Source organism: Chironomus tepperi, unplaced genomic scaffold (genome assembly GCF_022539635.2).
Source record: "Chironomus tepperi strain 1889 unplaced genomic scaffold, CSIRO-AGI_Ctep_v1 contig_85, whole genome shotgun sequence".
NCBI lineage: Eukaryota > Metazoa > Arthropoda > Insecta > Diptera > Chironomidae > Chironomus > Chironomus tepperi.
In genome coordinates, this window is record NW_027226207.1 from 3979177 (window position 1) to 3995442 (window position 16266).

General features: G+C 30.8%; 1 protein-coding gene across 9 annotated transcripts in view; it reads left to right on the forward strand.

Moving 5' to 3' along the window:
• acj6 (abnormal chemosensory protein 6) overlaps nt 1-3039 on the forward strand; it is a 30087-nt gene extending 27048 nt beyond the window's left edge. For 3 of the 9 annotated variants that reach the window (XM_070634493.1, XM_070634496.1, XM_070634499.1), the window contains 3 exons: nt 1979-2210; nt 2632-2785; nt 2851-3039. In XM_070634493.1, coding sequence (XP_070490594.1) covers nt 1979-2210; nt 2632-2785; nt 2851-2886 — 422 coding nt within the window. In that variant the 3' untranslated portion in view covers nt 2887-3039. Of the gene's footprint in view, nt 1-1974; nt 2211-2619; nt 2786-2850 lie in introns of all 9 variants that reach the window. The other 6 variants (XM_070634495.1, XM_070634497.1, XM_070634500.1 and 3 more) reach the window with 3 other exon arrangements.
• The last annotated feature ends 13227 nt before the right edge of the window (nt 3040-16266 follow it).

The following is a 16266-nucleotide window of genomic DNA, read 5'->3' on the forward strand; positions in this document are numbered from 1 at the left end:
CTTCTTCAAGAAATGAAATTAAGATTCTTAGTAGATGCTTCGCAAAATTTGCTAAATAACTTATACATACATTTATGATATTAAAATAACAACAAAATAATAGAGAGAAATGCACTTTTGAACGTATAGTGTGTGGTCAATTTTAGTAATTTTTATGCTTCCCCACACTCCACTCCAACATCCAATTTTCGACATTCTCGAATATGAAAATACGGAAAATTTTACCAATGTTTTAATAAATATCGATATATTAATATAAATTGAACATCATAAATTAAATAATAATTCTATTTAAATTCATAATAATCGCAATAAATAATCAAGCAAGTGATTGCACGTTTGTGCAATAGTCAGTTCAGGTCTATATTTCCCAAAATATTATTATTTTCCATACTGCATTGCTTTTAAAATTAAAAGATTTTCCATACAATAAATTATTATTATTATTGTCATTGGCTTGGGCTGAATGTGTGAGATAGAAGAGAATTACGGGAGGTGAAAAGTTGTGCAGTCATGCAGGTGGGTTTTGGTGGTAAATTTAGTAGATAGAGGCTTTGATTTTGGATATTTGAGGGAATTAGGATAAGTTTTTTGATTTTAGGAGATTAATTGAAAATTTTGGATATGACTAGATAGTCTAATATTATGTAAATAAGTATAAGGATGAGATTCTCAGCTGAAAAGCAGATGTGGCTTAATGTTAAGAAAATTAGGAATCTTTAGTTCTGAATTTCAACTGTCGTTTAATATTCAAATTATATTTACAACTATGCTTAGTTTATCTCCCCCTTTTTTAGTTGTAAGCCCTTTGTTATGAATATTTTAGTTTGTTTTATAACTTCAAACAATAAACATCATTCTTAAATCCTTTCTTTAATTCTACTTATTAATTAACAAATAGTATTGTTTTATTTCCACAATCATAGCAACAATTTGGTCCAGTTTGAGCTAGTTTACTATAAAAATCACAAGATTTTATTAAATTTAAATTAAAACTATCCCGAAAAAACCTTGAAAATCTCCAAAATCAAGTTAAGAAACCACCCTTAAATTCCACAGCATACCACAACAGTCCATCCCAATCATGAGGTTGAAAATATAATCATTATTATGCAAAATTTATGCACTTGATAAAAATTCACATTAAAATGAATGAAAATTCAATTTATTGAAACATTTTTTTTCCCCATGTTGGATATAATTTTTTTTTTAAATATATATTTCACATTTCGTGCATGGAAAAAAGAGAGAAAGTAGCAGTTGCACGAGCAATAAATGAAATTCAACAAAACCCATTAATTAATTAAATAACTATTATCAAAAAAAAAAAATGGTAAACTCTATTAATTGTGTATTTATGAATTTTCAAAAAAGGAACTGAAATTCATGAATTACGCAGATGTATGGGAAATATTATTGACCGTCGGTATTTGTTTTTAAAGAGTTCTGAACAATTGAACACTATAATTATATCCATAAGACCACGAAAAAAAGTACACATAATGTTTTAGCAAGTAGCTATTAAGAGTGAGGGGAGAGGAAGCAATGAAAAATTATTATTGTTGGTTAATTATAATCATTTAAGCCATTAAGTACGAAGAAGTACAGTCCAACATAACTGTTTTCAATTAAGACGAGAAGGAAAAAGTTTAAGTTTGATAAATTTGCCTCTTAATACGATTTATTTATCTCCTGTTCGCAACATAAAACCCGCAAGGAAGGAAATAATTAGTGCAATAAATTACAAAAGGATGGAAAAAGGAACTCCTTCGCTTAATTGCCACTTATGATATCCATTTTGCGAAAAAATTGTTTGTGTTTTTTTATTTTTTTTCGCCACTTTTTTCTTCTCTTTCTATACATCCCTTGCCTGCCACTTCATCGACAACGACATCCAACTCCGTGCATCAACACACACCCCGTGGCATCCAACATACATATACAAAATTCTTTAAATAAAATTTCAAAACAAATGAAGGTGTTACACAAGCCGATGTGGGCAAAGCATTAGCCAATCTTAAATTGCCAGGAGTTGGTGCTTTATCGCAAAGTACAATATGTAGATTTGAGAGTCTGACATTATCACATAACAATATGATAGCATTAAAGCCAATACTTCAGGCATGGCTGGAGGAAGCTGAGGCGCAAGCAAAAAATAAACGACGTGATCCAGATGCGCCCAGCGTTTTGCCGCATGGCGAGAAGAAAAGGTAGAAGAAGTTTTGAGTAATTTTCACTATTATTCTTGTGTTTTTCACCTGTTTTTTACTTTTTTTGTTTGGTATTTTTCGAAATTATTTTGATCATCCTTTCTGATTTTGGTATGTCCGAGTGATACAATTGGTTCAGAATGGCAGCTTTACGGCTGTTTTCAGTGCTGATGGTCAAGTATCTGATGGTGTTAGGTCGATGCATTGCGGGTCTGTGTCTAGATTCGGTTGAATTCTGATTAGTCACATTTTCTACGCCATGTGCTTTCCTGGAGTGATTGCCATCACCTCTTTGTACCACTCGGATATACCTTTTGTTTTGTGTTTTAAAAATTCGTTCATTATTTTTGCGTTTGATTTCTCTTTGGTTCCATAAAGAACTCAAAGTTAATAAGTAATCTATATCGAGTCTTTTTTCAAGAAAAAGGACATCCATAGCGGCTCCAGAGAAGCGCTCTCTCGAAGCCTATTTCGCCGTCCAACCACGTCCATCAGGTGAGAAAATCGCAGCTATTGCTGAGAAATTGGATCTTAAGAAAAATGTTGTACGTGTGTGGTTTTGTAATCAACGTCAGGTAACATAATCTCATGATTCTCTAAGGCTTACTTAAATTTCATCATTTAACTTCCATTGTTACAGAAACAAAAGCGAATGAAATTTGCAGCTCAGCACTGACAACAACAATTGGGCTTTGGTTTTGGTTATTAGAAAAACTTTAATTTTAACTAATTTTACTTTAATTTTATTGTTTTTAAATTAAGTGCAATAAATTCAATTATAAGATGAAAAAAAAAAATTATGATAATTAATTATAAAATTTAGTAAAGAAAAGCCCAAAAATGAAACAGAAACTGAACAGAATAACAACAAATAAGAACAATTTTTACTTAACTGTATAGAATGAATATCATCGACAATTTGTTAATTACATTTTAAGGATAAATAAACAACTAAGTTAAGCTTAACGGATGGAAGAATTCTCTTGAAAAACACAATACGGCAATAAAACTACAAAATTATGTAATTTCAAACTAGTCAAACTTGTATAAAATTTACTCAACTTTTATTTTGAATTTTATCAAATTTTAACGGTTATTTTGGATTTGAAAAGTATTGTTTGAGGCGAATTCAAAAATTTTGCTATAAAAATCGATTTTTTACGACTTTTGGACTTGTTTGAAACTTAATGAGTCTATTCTGACTGTCAAGAGCTACAAACATGTTCTGAATCGACCAAAAAATTCTTAAAATTGACAAATTTAAGTTTGACTTAAATTTCTGAATTCGCCTCATTAAAACAATTTCAAATTTTTAACGATCGTTTAACTAGAACTTGCAAATGTGAGGAAAACTTCTCAAAATTAAAAATTCATGATTTTAAAGCCCCAATTTTCCGTTCCTAATGACTCTTTCAATCAAAAACTTAATTATTATCATTACGAAACGTTATTTTCAATTAAATTATTATCGATTTACATTTTCAATCACAGTCATCGTTAAAGTACAGATCAATTATTTTTCCATTTTCTGCAAACGAATTGGAAAATTAAAAAAATCCAAAAGAAAAACTCCTCAGACCAAATAAAAATTTATGAATATGAAGAATATATATTGTGGCTGTGGGTTTAAAAACAAGAAGAAAACTTACATAAAAGTGAAAGAATAATATTTTATAGATGAAAAATTAACACAAAAAATTCATAGACAAAGTTACAAGACAAGCTTAGTTCAAATTTGACACTTTGAGCATTAAAAATATTGAGTTTCACATCACGATTAATGATTTATGATTATATTGTTTATCGATTAATTGAGAAAAATGATTTTCTGGTGAAGATAATGTCATTGACTTTGATGGGCTTATGTGATTGTCTTTGATTACTGATTTTTTGGTTTGGGAAGTGAATTTGAATTGAATTTTGAGAGAATTCAAATCTGGATGAAAAAATTCAACTTTCAGCATTTTGTAAACTTCTTTTGAAAATTATTGAATTTTGGAATTGGAAAGCATCTTAAATTACTCCAGGACTATACAGAGACTCTGTCCTAGTCCGAACAGAATGAAATCTGTGGTACAGAGTCATATATAAATAAAATTGCCTGTACGAGAGAAAGTCCTCTGTGGCCGAGTAGTTATGCAACACATGAGATATCAGTATTACTGGTTTGTGAGGACGTGGGTTTGATTCCCACCAGATATCAGCCTTTCCTTAGTCTTACTACTAAACAACTAACAAAACCTCACATTCAAGTCCCCAAAAATTGATCAAAATGCTCTCAATTGCTTGATTCATACAAAATTCCAGCAACGCAAAATGTCATTCCACTTAATGTCCATTATAGTACCCCCAAAACTGAATTTATGTCACCATTAAGATTGGTAAATGTTCGAGCAAATGTCTCTTACAATAATTTTGCTGTCGTTTTGTGATCAAATGACATAAAATCATCAATCATAATTCCATGAAAAAAATTTGATTATGTTACCCATAAAGCATAAAAACAAGTACACGAAAAGAATTCTCAAATTTATTGTGGTTCAAGACTCTCTTATTTTTGATCTTACAGCACAGAAAGTCATTTGTCAATTTTGTTCATAATTTATAATCTTTATGATTTTTCAATACAATAATTTCTTGTGTATATAAAGGAAATGTGTAAATGAGCAATAATTGTAAATTGAGAATTTACTTCATCAATTATTTCGTCAGATAAAAAATAAACTTCACTTTAAACTCAATAAAAACAGATCAAAGAATTACAAAAGAAAAATGGCCAAAAAATATAAAAAAAAAATCTGAAAATTGTGTATGAAAAAAATAATAAAAAAAAAAGAGAAACTAACTTTAAATAACAAAATATTTAATTACAGCATGAAAAAAGTTCTTCAATTTACTTCCTTTAATCATATAAATCTTTTGATTTTCTTTCATTTTCATGAAGGAGTGTAGTCAGGGGAGGTTTGCATGAGGTCAAAATACTGCTAATTTTTTGTCATTGGTGGTCAAGTTTTGAATTCATTTTGAGGTGAGAAAGTCCATTCTGAATTTCAGTATAGTGAATCCTAGCCTTATTCTTGTTCTAAGCCTCCATAAACATCAAAATACACCTAGACTTCCTTTAAACCTCTTTAAACATCAAAATGCACCTAGACTTCCTCTAAATGCGCCCTAAGCCTTCTTAATAATCAATTTCACCTCGATCCCCCTCAAACTCGAAACTCACCACGACTTCCTCTTAACCTCTAAATACGACTCGACCTTCCTTAAACCTTCAAATAGATCCTAAGCCTTCTAAATCTTCATTGATACCCCGATCCCGTTCAATCTCGAAACTCACTACGACTCCCTCTTAACCTCAAAACTTCACTCGACCCCCTTAAACCTTCGAATACACCCCTGACTCTATCTCCAAAAACATCTCATCTCAAAAAGGAAACAAATTCCTCGAAAAAAAGAAAAACTGTGAAAAACAGATTTTTTCCATTTTCATTTTCAGTATTCACGACTGAAGGTCTGATATAAAGCTTCTGTCAAATGATTATCGTCAATGAGAGATGTCTGACTTAAAAATTATGAGTGATTACGAGAGAGGAGATAGAATTATTATCACGTAATTTATAAACGTCCCCTTTATTCCATTAGAAATTCATAAATAATTCACATCAGCTTTTTTCCTCCTTTTTTTCAATTCATTCCGCTCTTTGCCTGACTTTTTCTTTTTTCCTCGTTTTGATACTTGCTTTATATTTTTTGTTTAAATGAAAATTATCAATCGAGTAAGATAATTTTTAAATGAGACATAGAGCGCATTTGGATTGAAAACTGAATTATCGTGAACGGTATAAATGAGAATGGCGAACACATTGTGCTGTTCAGGATTGTTAAATAAATGGTGCCTGGACAGATCCTTGAATACCATTCCCCTGAGCAACACAATGTAGTTGTCAAGGCATTCCTTCGTCGTCGCGTTGTCAGCCAGACGTAGGGCAACCCTGAATGCTACGTAACGTCTGATTTCAGTCTATTTGTACATCGAAACTGGAATTGGCCGCTTTATGCTGTTCATATGCGTCACATCCCATCCCATCCCATCTAAAAACTCCCCAAACTTACTTAATCATTATATTTCATTTAAAAATGAAAATGAGAAGGAAAAACTTGGTTTTCACTCCCAAAACAAAAGAAAAAAAGTATAAGGAAGGAGAATTGATGAATATAAAAGTTTTCTCACACACACCCACGATTAAATAATAAGAAACAAAAAAAAAAGGAAGCAAAACTTATAACGAAGAAAACAAAAAATGTAAATAATTTAATATCTGTTTCAAAGAGAATCGAACAGGCGTGGAAATGTGATTTGTAGTTAAAAAATTTTCCCAATGAAAATTGCATGATTTCCCTACATGAAACTCAATTGTATAATGATAAGAAAAAAACAGAGAAATAAAGTAATAAAAGTGTATAAAAAATGCCATTAGACTGTAGATTTGATAAAAAAAAATTGAAACACTATAATTTGCATTTACTTTTGAAATTGTAACTTTAAATAGCTAGTTTTAAAAATAGTAAGATATGGACGAGAAATATTTCGATAAACAAAATGAGACATTCTAGTCATGTAGATTTCAAAAAAAGAAGGAACAAACAAAAACAGAAAGAAATATTAAAGAGAAATGATGAAAAATAAATTTTAATTACAAAAAAGAAAATTTTTTCGTGTCTTTTGAATTTTTGACTAATTGCAGGTTTTATAGGAGGTGTATGCAGAGAAGGAGGTTGTCAATATAACATATTTAGTGATATTATTGTTAAAATCTACTTACTGCTACTTACATATCTGGTAAACCCGATTGGCACACATTGAAGTGATGTCAGTTGGTTGTAACTTGGCTATAAGTAAGTATAGTGCTGTCTCGACTTCTTCTGATGGCAATATTATGTATGGATCAATTCCAAACTCAGGCCCCCTATTGTCCAATACGACTCAAAAGACCTTGATAATAATTTTTTCCAACTTTTTCATGACGTATACCTTTCGGATCTTCTATTTTTGTGTATGAATCCCCAGCTAAACATCCGACATCCGGCTGATCTGTTCAAACAGGAAAGAAAATTCTTCATTTATTTCTAGGAAATTTGAGCTCGATGCTAGATACACAAATACTTCAAGAGATAAAATTTATGCCAAATTCTTAGAAATTTAAGTCTGTCATTAGAATCGTAAATTTACGAAAAGCTTTTCAGGCACAAGAAATTGGAATTCAGCTTAAAAGAGATGTTGACTAATGTTTCTGAATTTCTAACTCTTTGCTGATTGTGACTTGTAAGTTATCCGTCAATGTACTTAGAATTGAAATGGAATTGACAAACTAATGGATTTTCTAGAATTTTTATAAATCTTTCTGACAAAAGAAAATCATTTCCAATAACAAGCTACAATTTTCCCATTAAAAACAGTAAGAATCTTCAATTTTCATCAACTTTCATTTCACCTAATAATCTACCTTTAATCATGCCTCACTTTCACCTTTTATTTCACTCAGCTTGCCCGTCTTCATTCTTAAAAAATTTTCAGCAATTTTTCTCTGAATTTTCATGAATAATTAATGAAATTATTAGAAAGAATTTGCGGAGAAAAAAAATTCTTCGTTTTTGCCTTTCATGTACAAGCTATTTATTCTTGAAAACAGAAGCACTTGTTTTTCAGTAAAATAGTTTAATCCATAAGAAAACTTTTTACCTCTTTTATTCCATCTCCTTCTTCTTTTTTTTCTATCATATCTTCTCTTGTATATTCAATTTGAAGTCTTTTTACGCCAAATTATTCTTTGCTTTTAGTCCCGAGTGGCATATGGATGCAGATGGACAAGTCTGTTTGTTGCTTAGATTAATTTGCCTGTAATCTTGCCTGATTTATTAAATAAATGCGATGTTTACTTATCGAAGTTCAAAAACAAACTGAACTTTTGTATGAAAAGGGGTTTTCAACTATGTACAATAAATATTATTCAAATCTCAAATGATCGTTATATCATTGAATACAATTTATATAAAAATTGTTTAATTCTTGAATTCAAGAAACGATTTTAGATTGAAATCTCGTTGAAAACTCAAAATATCAAATTAGGGAAAGTCCCTATCTCCAATCAAGATCCCATAAACTTTTCATCAACTCCTCGGACTTCATTTTCTTATTTTCTATCAAAAGAGATAACAAAACGTTAAGTAAGTAAGTAAATTGCTCGAGAGTGTGGGAAATAGAAGGAAAAAAAATGAAATTGCTGTGCCATATCATCCAGATATATAAATGTTGAGTGAAACGGATACGATGGAAGTGGAAAAGGAAGAAAAAAAATTCTTCTTGTCTTGACAATATGACTGTCGGAGCTCAAGGTTTAATTGAATTGCGAGATTATTGCGTTCATTCTGAGTCAGAAATGTCAAGAAGTTTCCTTTTTTTTTCCTCTCTACATCTATGTGCTATATAATCTACACATTGAGAGAGATACACAACATCAACTTTCTGTTATCATCATCATTTTGTGGAATGGATGGAAGAAATGAAATGAAATGAAATGGGAAGGAGATTGAAACAGGCGAATAGATATAGACAGGAGAGAAGTACAGAGAAAGTACATTTAAAAATCAACAAAATGTCATTCGACTTCTTAATTTTCATCTTGATGGCCATTTCAGCTTCACAACTTTTTTTTTCCTTCCTCCATTTCAGCTTGATGAAAGTTTTTTTTTTCTTCCTTCCGCCCTATTTTTTTTTCTTGATCGTAGCAGTCTCTATGTAGCCTCATAGAGTGCTCAAATAGATAGATATGTTGATGGCACAATGAGACAATACAAAAAAAAGTAAGGAATATAATGAAATTTCAGTGTGGGGTGGGCATTTCGGGGAAATGAAGGAATATAAAAATGGAAGATAGTAAGGAAAGAGCGTATCATCAAATATTGAGAAATCAAATTATTGGAATTTGAACCAAAAGACAAATTAAATTGAATTGTTTATTGTGAGAAACCGTAAAAAAAGAGAAATTTTCTATTTTATTTTATATTGCAACAAGAGGACACAATAAGTACCTACACTACAAGTGCTACAAGATTTAATGACCAAAGAGGTGTGATGGAATTATTGGATTGGGAGCGCATTTGAAAAGTAATTGGCAGTCATCTAATTCTATTTTGGTTATGATGAGTATTGACATATTTGGCTGTAAATCTTATTATCCATAGTGTTCTAGAAACGGGATTAGGATGGAAATCTGGATTTAAGACGTGTCGATCTAGTTCTTAAATATTTGAACTCAAAACCTTAAAAGACATCCAATATTGTAGGTTAATTTTCAATAATCCTTCAATAAATCCCAAAAAAAGCACCAAAAGCTTCAAAAGCCACCAAAAATCAAGTAACAAAACAATCCATTCCATCAAAACAGACAAAATACCAACTAGTCCATAAGATCCAGCAGGAAAAGGAACAAAAAAAATAATTCATTAAAATTTCATGAATTTTTATTTCTTTTTGCCAAACAGCACAACAAACAAAGCAAGCAGGAACAGTAAGAAAATTTTTATAACTATCCTGATGTGTTGTAATATAAGAACCATACGAAGCCAGCAGCTAGATATTGGTGGACATAAAACACATTTCATAAAAAGCACAAGAAGGAAAATAATTCTGTTCCATTTTTTGTATAGGTACAATAAAAATGGATACAATACGTATGTAGAATAAATGTTAACGAAACAAATATGCTCTGTGGATGGCAAAGGGGCTACCTTGATATGTGGTTAAGAATTAAATGAGATTACAGTTTGCTGCTTATTTGATATGCAGAAAAATATTCTCCATTTTTACTCTGCACCATGTATATATACAGCATAAGAAGTTTTTGGAGATGTAAACTTAAAAAAAGGGGTTCCATCTATTTTATTTTATTGTTTTTAGCCATTTTTTATGGTCCATTCTTGTTTATTGTGTGTGGAATAAATGGTTCTTTCTTAAAATTCCATCCATATATTTCTTAAAATTACCATTTGTTGTACAATACTTCGTACGGTGAGTTGAGTATAAATGACATGATGTGAAGGGGTGGATTTTATATTATCTCGTACATTAAGAGAGCATGAAGATATATATATAAAAAAGGGTAAGTATAAAGTGTGAGTTAACGTAAATGGCCACTTCCTTTCCATTCTCTCATTTCGTCCACAAGACATTCTATCCAAAAAAACAAAAAAAGAATAATGTTCAGACATCTCATTCGTGTAATGCTTACAAAGTTACACTTAAATCATCCTGGTTTCTCCTCATTCACTTACTTACTTACTTCTTATATGACCTTATCTTAAATTCAGATTCATTTGTTTTCACCTCATGAGACCTCTTGAAAAATTATTTCCACCTCGATAGAATTGTACACTAGTGAAAAATTTTCATCTTATTAATTATTAACAAATAAAATTTCATAAAATTTCCTATGCAGAATGAAAAATCAAATTAAACTAAAAAGAATCAAAAACTACACATCATCACATAATGAACTTAGATACGAAAATATGTTGTGTATGTTATTTTTCGCAAGTTTAGGAGGCAATGTGGGAATTGTTTGGATCTAGAGCGCTATTTGTTTTGTAAAGGCACAATTCTGAAATGATTTACAGATAAACAGAATTAAGGTTGAGCAACTCATCAATTTACTATTCAAGGAAGATACATAACCTCAAAAATATGGCAAAATGACAGCGTTGCATCAAATAAGTCACATTTTTGTGCCAAATTCATCAACGAGATTTTATTTCCACTACTCGTCAAGGAATGCCAGTTAGATGTGAAAACTGAGAATTTGTACAAGCTTTGTGATACAGCCAGTAACAAAGTCAGATGAAAGGCCTTTTGTAGCAACCTAGGCTCCAAGTCGGTGCATGGTTCCAGTAAGTAAGTACTCGTGTCTCTTTCTATAGCCGTGCACTAATTTTTGGTGCGCAGCACGGCACACTTTGGTTGCAAGTCATGATCGGATTCGGCAGTTACCCAGTGTTCCACGATACACAGTTAAGACAACACTGATCTATAAGAATGTTTCTCAAACTATGCACCGTAACACACTAGTGTGCTGCTTTGACATTCAGGAATGTCGCGAAAATGATGGTGAAATACCAAAAATATGAGCTTTACTTTGTCAGTATGTGTGCTTTACTATGAGATTCTCAGTAAAATTATATAGGAAAACAATTATTTTTAGATATTCAGTATACCTAACGATCACTCAGTATCAAAACACAATTGTGTTCATCGACTGGCATCATCACATATTCTTAGTTCAAATTGAGCCATTTCTAGGTCACCAAACACACTCAGCCAATCAAAGTGGCAGTATTGCTTCAATTTTCTTTGCAAATAATTAAGTAATTTAAAAAATTCACCTCTAAACATATACACTGCTGATAATGATGATGATGATGATAATGACGACGATGCTTATATGACATGATGTGTTTTTAGTTTGTTGAGTTGAGTGAGGGTGAAAAAATTTAAATTTAGATTAGATTTCTCTCGAATACTTATTAATTATTAAACATTTAATATAAAATTTTTGGGGAATAATGTATCTGTGTGATCACAATGTGATCATCACATAATACATGCTAGATATCGCAATATATAATATGAGATAATATGTATATTAAAGCTAGTAAGAATGTTAGAAGGTTCCAGACATTTCTCTAACATATAAACAAGATCCAGTAAGATCCAGGTCACTTCCAGACCTTAAAACAAGATCCAGTCCGTCTTAAGCCGACTCTATCTTTCGAAAACTTATACCAGCTCGGAATATTAAGGACTCAAGTTACATTTTCTTCATATCCAATGCAGGGATTCTTTGGTCTTCCTATAGATCTTTTACAACTTAATTTTAGATATGTTTATAGCTGATTTTTTTATTTCGATGCGATGGGCAATAATGATGTTGATTTTTGTTGCCTTATCGAAGACGATCATTTGTCGTGATGACTGTTATTTGTCCTAATGAACGTTTTGATTTTCCCAACTGATGATTCAGTTTATATCAATGCAACGTACCTAGCCACAATTTGCGTATCGCGGATCTCACAAACTGAGTTGGTGTCCCGAATTCTACTATATTTTATTTTACTTACATTGCTTAAATCGGATAAATGACCAATTCAATTACCTGCTCTAATTGAGGAAAAAAATGCAACTCTGTCAATATACTTAACATATGAAATAAATTCGGAAGGATTTATGTGAAATCATCAAAAATGATTTCATAAAACCGACCATTTCCTATGACTCCTACTCATCATAAACAGTTTTTGAATTCTTGTCTAGAATTAATGAATAAAGGAAATTGACAAAACAAATCTTTTTCGAATACCATGATGGAAGATAATGGAAATAGACAAAAATGAACAGAGAACTATTGCTTTTTCCATTAGATTAAAATTAAATACTACGAAAATTTTCCATCCTACCTTTTATTATTACATCCCATCTGACTACAACATTTATATTCCATACAAACTCTAATAAATGAAAAGCCGATTATTGTGGCTTGTAATTATTTCATGAAATATATTGGACAATAACTTGATATTTTTAAAAAAAGGAATCACTCAAGCTTCCATTTTTTGTGGATGTAAATTAAAAAGTTTTTCAAGAGAAATTTTATAATGGTCAGTAAAAAATTTTTAAGGATGGACCCAACGAGTCAATAAAACCGTACATATTAACATAATAATATTAAGCATATAATCTAATGCTTATTTTAATGAGAATAATTTTCTGCTATATGATTATTATCCATTTGGATCATCCAGATTTTGTGTATAAAATTTTCCCCATATCCTCATACATTATTATCTAAAATATGAATTGAGTGAGGGGTTTAAGCCTTCACAAGGGTCATATTTAGATAGAATATTGAATTAATTATACAAAATATAACCAACAAACCGTAGTTATACGGATATACGATTACCATTTGCAGAATTATTACATTACATTACAAACTCGCATAAAATTTTGCGTTTCATAATTTTAGATTTTTTTCTCTCAATTTTATCTGATGAGCATTTGTGGATGGAGAGTTTTGAATCTACGTTTTGTCGGACTAAGCTTTATCCTTTAGGTATAGATCCATTTAAAAATCGAGTTGATTTCGAATTCTGGTTCAACTTTGATAAGGAGTCACATTCGAATTCTTATATAATTTTGATAGTTTAATTAGCTGCATGCCATTAACAGTCCATATTTTGGTTCAATTACTTCTATTTGAAATTTCTCTTTTCCATGAAATGCATCGGAATTAAGCCACTTCCTGGAATACAATAGATTCTAAGATTATAAGGAAGATTATCATCCTTGACTATGACGCACGGGGCCAATTGCCGCGTTTAGAGAACGTTTGTAGACAACTCTGTTTTTCGATAACTTCTGCTATTTCGGGTTGTTGAGTACTTTAGCGCCCTTATCAACACATCCAATCCAGGAACTTTTCGATCTTCTTCTTGATCTTTTGCCGTTCACAAAGTCTACAAATATTATTCTTTATCTTATGGTCTTCTGTTTACATGACCTGTCCATCTGAAGCGATTTATTCGGTAACATGCTACTATAACTCTAGTCTCGTGCCAGATTCCATGAAATCCGACCACAGATCAGAGTCAAGACTGACTGAAGTGTTTTTATTGGACATTCGTAGTTCGTGTGTTTTCCGGGTAATGAAAATCGTAGAAAAGTATGCAAAAGATATCAAAAGATTTAAAGAATCCGTCTCCTATTGAAAATATGCGCCCCAATCGTCCAAAACAGATCAGATTAACAAATGTTTCTGTCGTCATCATTTTGATATAGTTTACAGAATTATCTTTATTATTATTATTATCATCATCGTCATCAACATGATTAAACGTCATTGAATAATTTATGTGAATTTGTATCAAGTTAGAATTTGCACAGAGGATGGTGTATGAGTAGTATTGCAAATGGAAAGCTATTGAAGGTAGATTTTGTGAAATAAATATCGTCATCAAGGGAACATGATAAAAAAGAACGAGAAATTATTATTATGAGAGTCATAAATGAATGTAAACGACTTATTGTGCAATAAAATTTGTTTCAAAACTGGCCAACATCGAGGGATTGAATGTGCTTTCATATAACATGGCTAGGGGTCCGAATGACGGATATCCGTACCGTCCGTTACCGGTAATTACCGGTAATATCCATTACCGTTACCGTTAATTTATATGGATTATCCAGCGGTAACGGATTTTTTAAGAATTTTTTAAAAATTCAAATATTAAGACCGCAGTTTATTTTTTTGTTTAGCTTAAAAACGTAATTTTTAGATATTTTTCATTTTTGAAAACTTTAAATGTGGATTTTTAGACTTTTCAATTCCAAGATATATAAATTTCAAAGTCAAATGTAATTTTTTGGTCAAAAAAATATTCCTTTTAGTCACATTTTTTTAAAGTGAGCATTGGATATTTGGATATATTTTACAACTTTTGCTTACTGTTGAAAAAAAAATACCAAAATTACATCTGAAAATCAGTCATTTTGTATGATAAATTCTGAAGAAGGGCTTTATTTATTTGAAAAGGTAATATTGGGTAATATCAGGAGTGATAGAGAGATGAGAAAGGTAACTTTTCAGGTGCTTATTGGGTTATGAAAAACTAGTTCTTTAGCACAAGCGGCTGAAATGAAAACCAAATTTCAAACTGCAGGAAGTCCAATAGTCAAATGTTTTCATGCAAAAGTTTTTACTTTTGGATGTTTTACAACTCTTCTCTACAAGCCATCTTCTAAAAACGTTTGCAAATGGCTTTTTTTAAAAATGACCAAAAAAATTGACCAAAAATAATTTTTTTTTACCCTAAATATTCGGATATATACAGTCGGAATGTACGGATATTACCGGTAATCACCGGTAATTACCGGTAAATATCCGTTACCGTCAAATCCCGATTACCGGTAATTTTCGGACCCCTAAACATGGCTCACATGTCCACATTGATGTCGAAAATCATCTAAAATTGCAATTTTTCATTAATGTCTGTCAAAATGGAATGGGAGACTCCAATATCAAAATATAATTCATACACATAAATGATGAATTTCTAACTCGAAAATTGAGTTCATTAAAAAGTAAAGATAGTCAAGTAATTTCTTATGGGAATATATTCATATCATGAGTTTTGTACAATTTTTGCATATATATCCAAAATTTATTTATTATTTTTATTTTGTTTTGTTTTGTTGAACTCGTTGAGAGAACTGTGTGTTAATAATCGAAAAACATGGTTGATGCGTTGCAGGTTTCCTAAAAAAAATCATAATGATTATTCATAGGTGGATATTGTTGGAAAATTTATGAGTGAAAAAACTTGCTTTTTCCGGTATTTTCAATCGTGGTACATATACAATTTGCTGACAGAATGCAATCGGAGAATAATCAAAACGTAATTAATGCATATATGCAGAAGCATTATGATTCCCTTATGAATGATTTTTGTCTATGCATTATTCTCACTCACTCTCTTTTATTATGATTGAATATCGTAATTTTCTATTAAACAGAGTAGTTTTTTAACTGTATGTATATCCACATATGATGATTACTGCAATCTGAACTATCAAATATTTAATTAACAATATCAATCAATGTTGAGAATAAAAAAATTATTGGAATTCATCTGGTTGATAGAACTCTCTGATGAGGTGTATGTTTGATCTTCTATTGCATTAAATAGCAATTCACGCAGTGACTGAATAGGAACTTTGAGTCAAACTTTTAGATTTTCAACAACTATTTTAATCTGAATGCAGTTCTAAAGGAATTTAATATTATTTTTCCATAAAAAGCCAAATTTAGGCTACTTTGTCATAAAACATGAAAAATGATCAATGTTACCTTATTTTCTTATCTAAGCATTCTTTTCTTGTTTGTCTAGCCTTTAATTTGCTTAAAATGTTCACTTTACCACTCGAATGAATTTCTTTCTTAAAAAT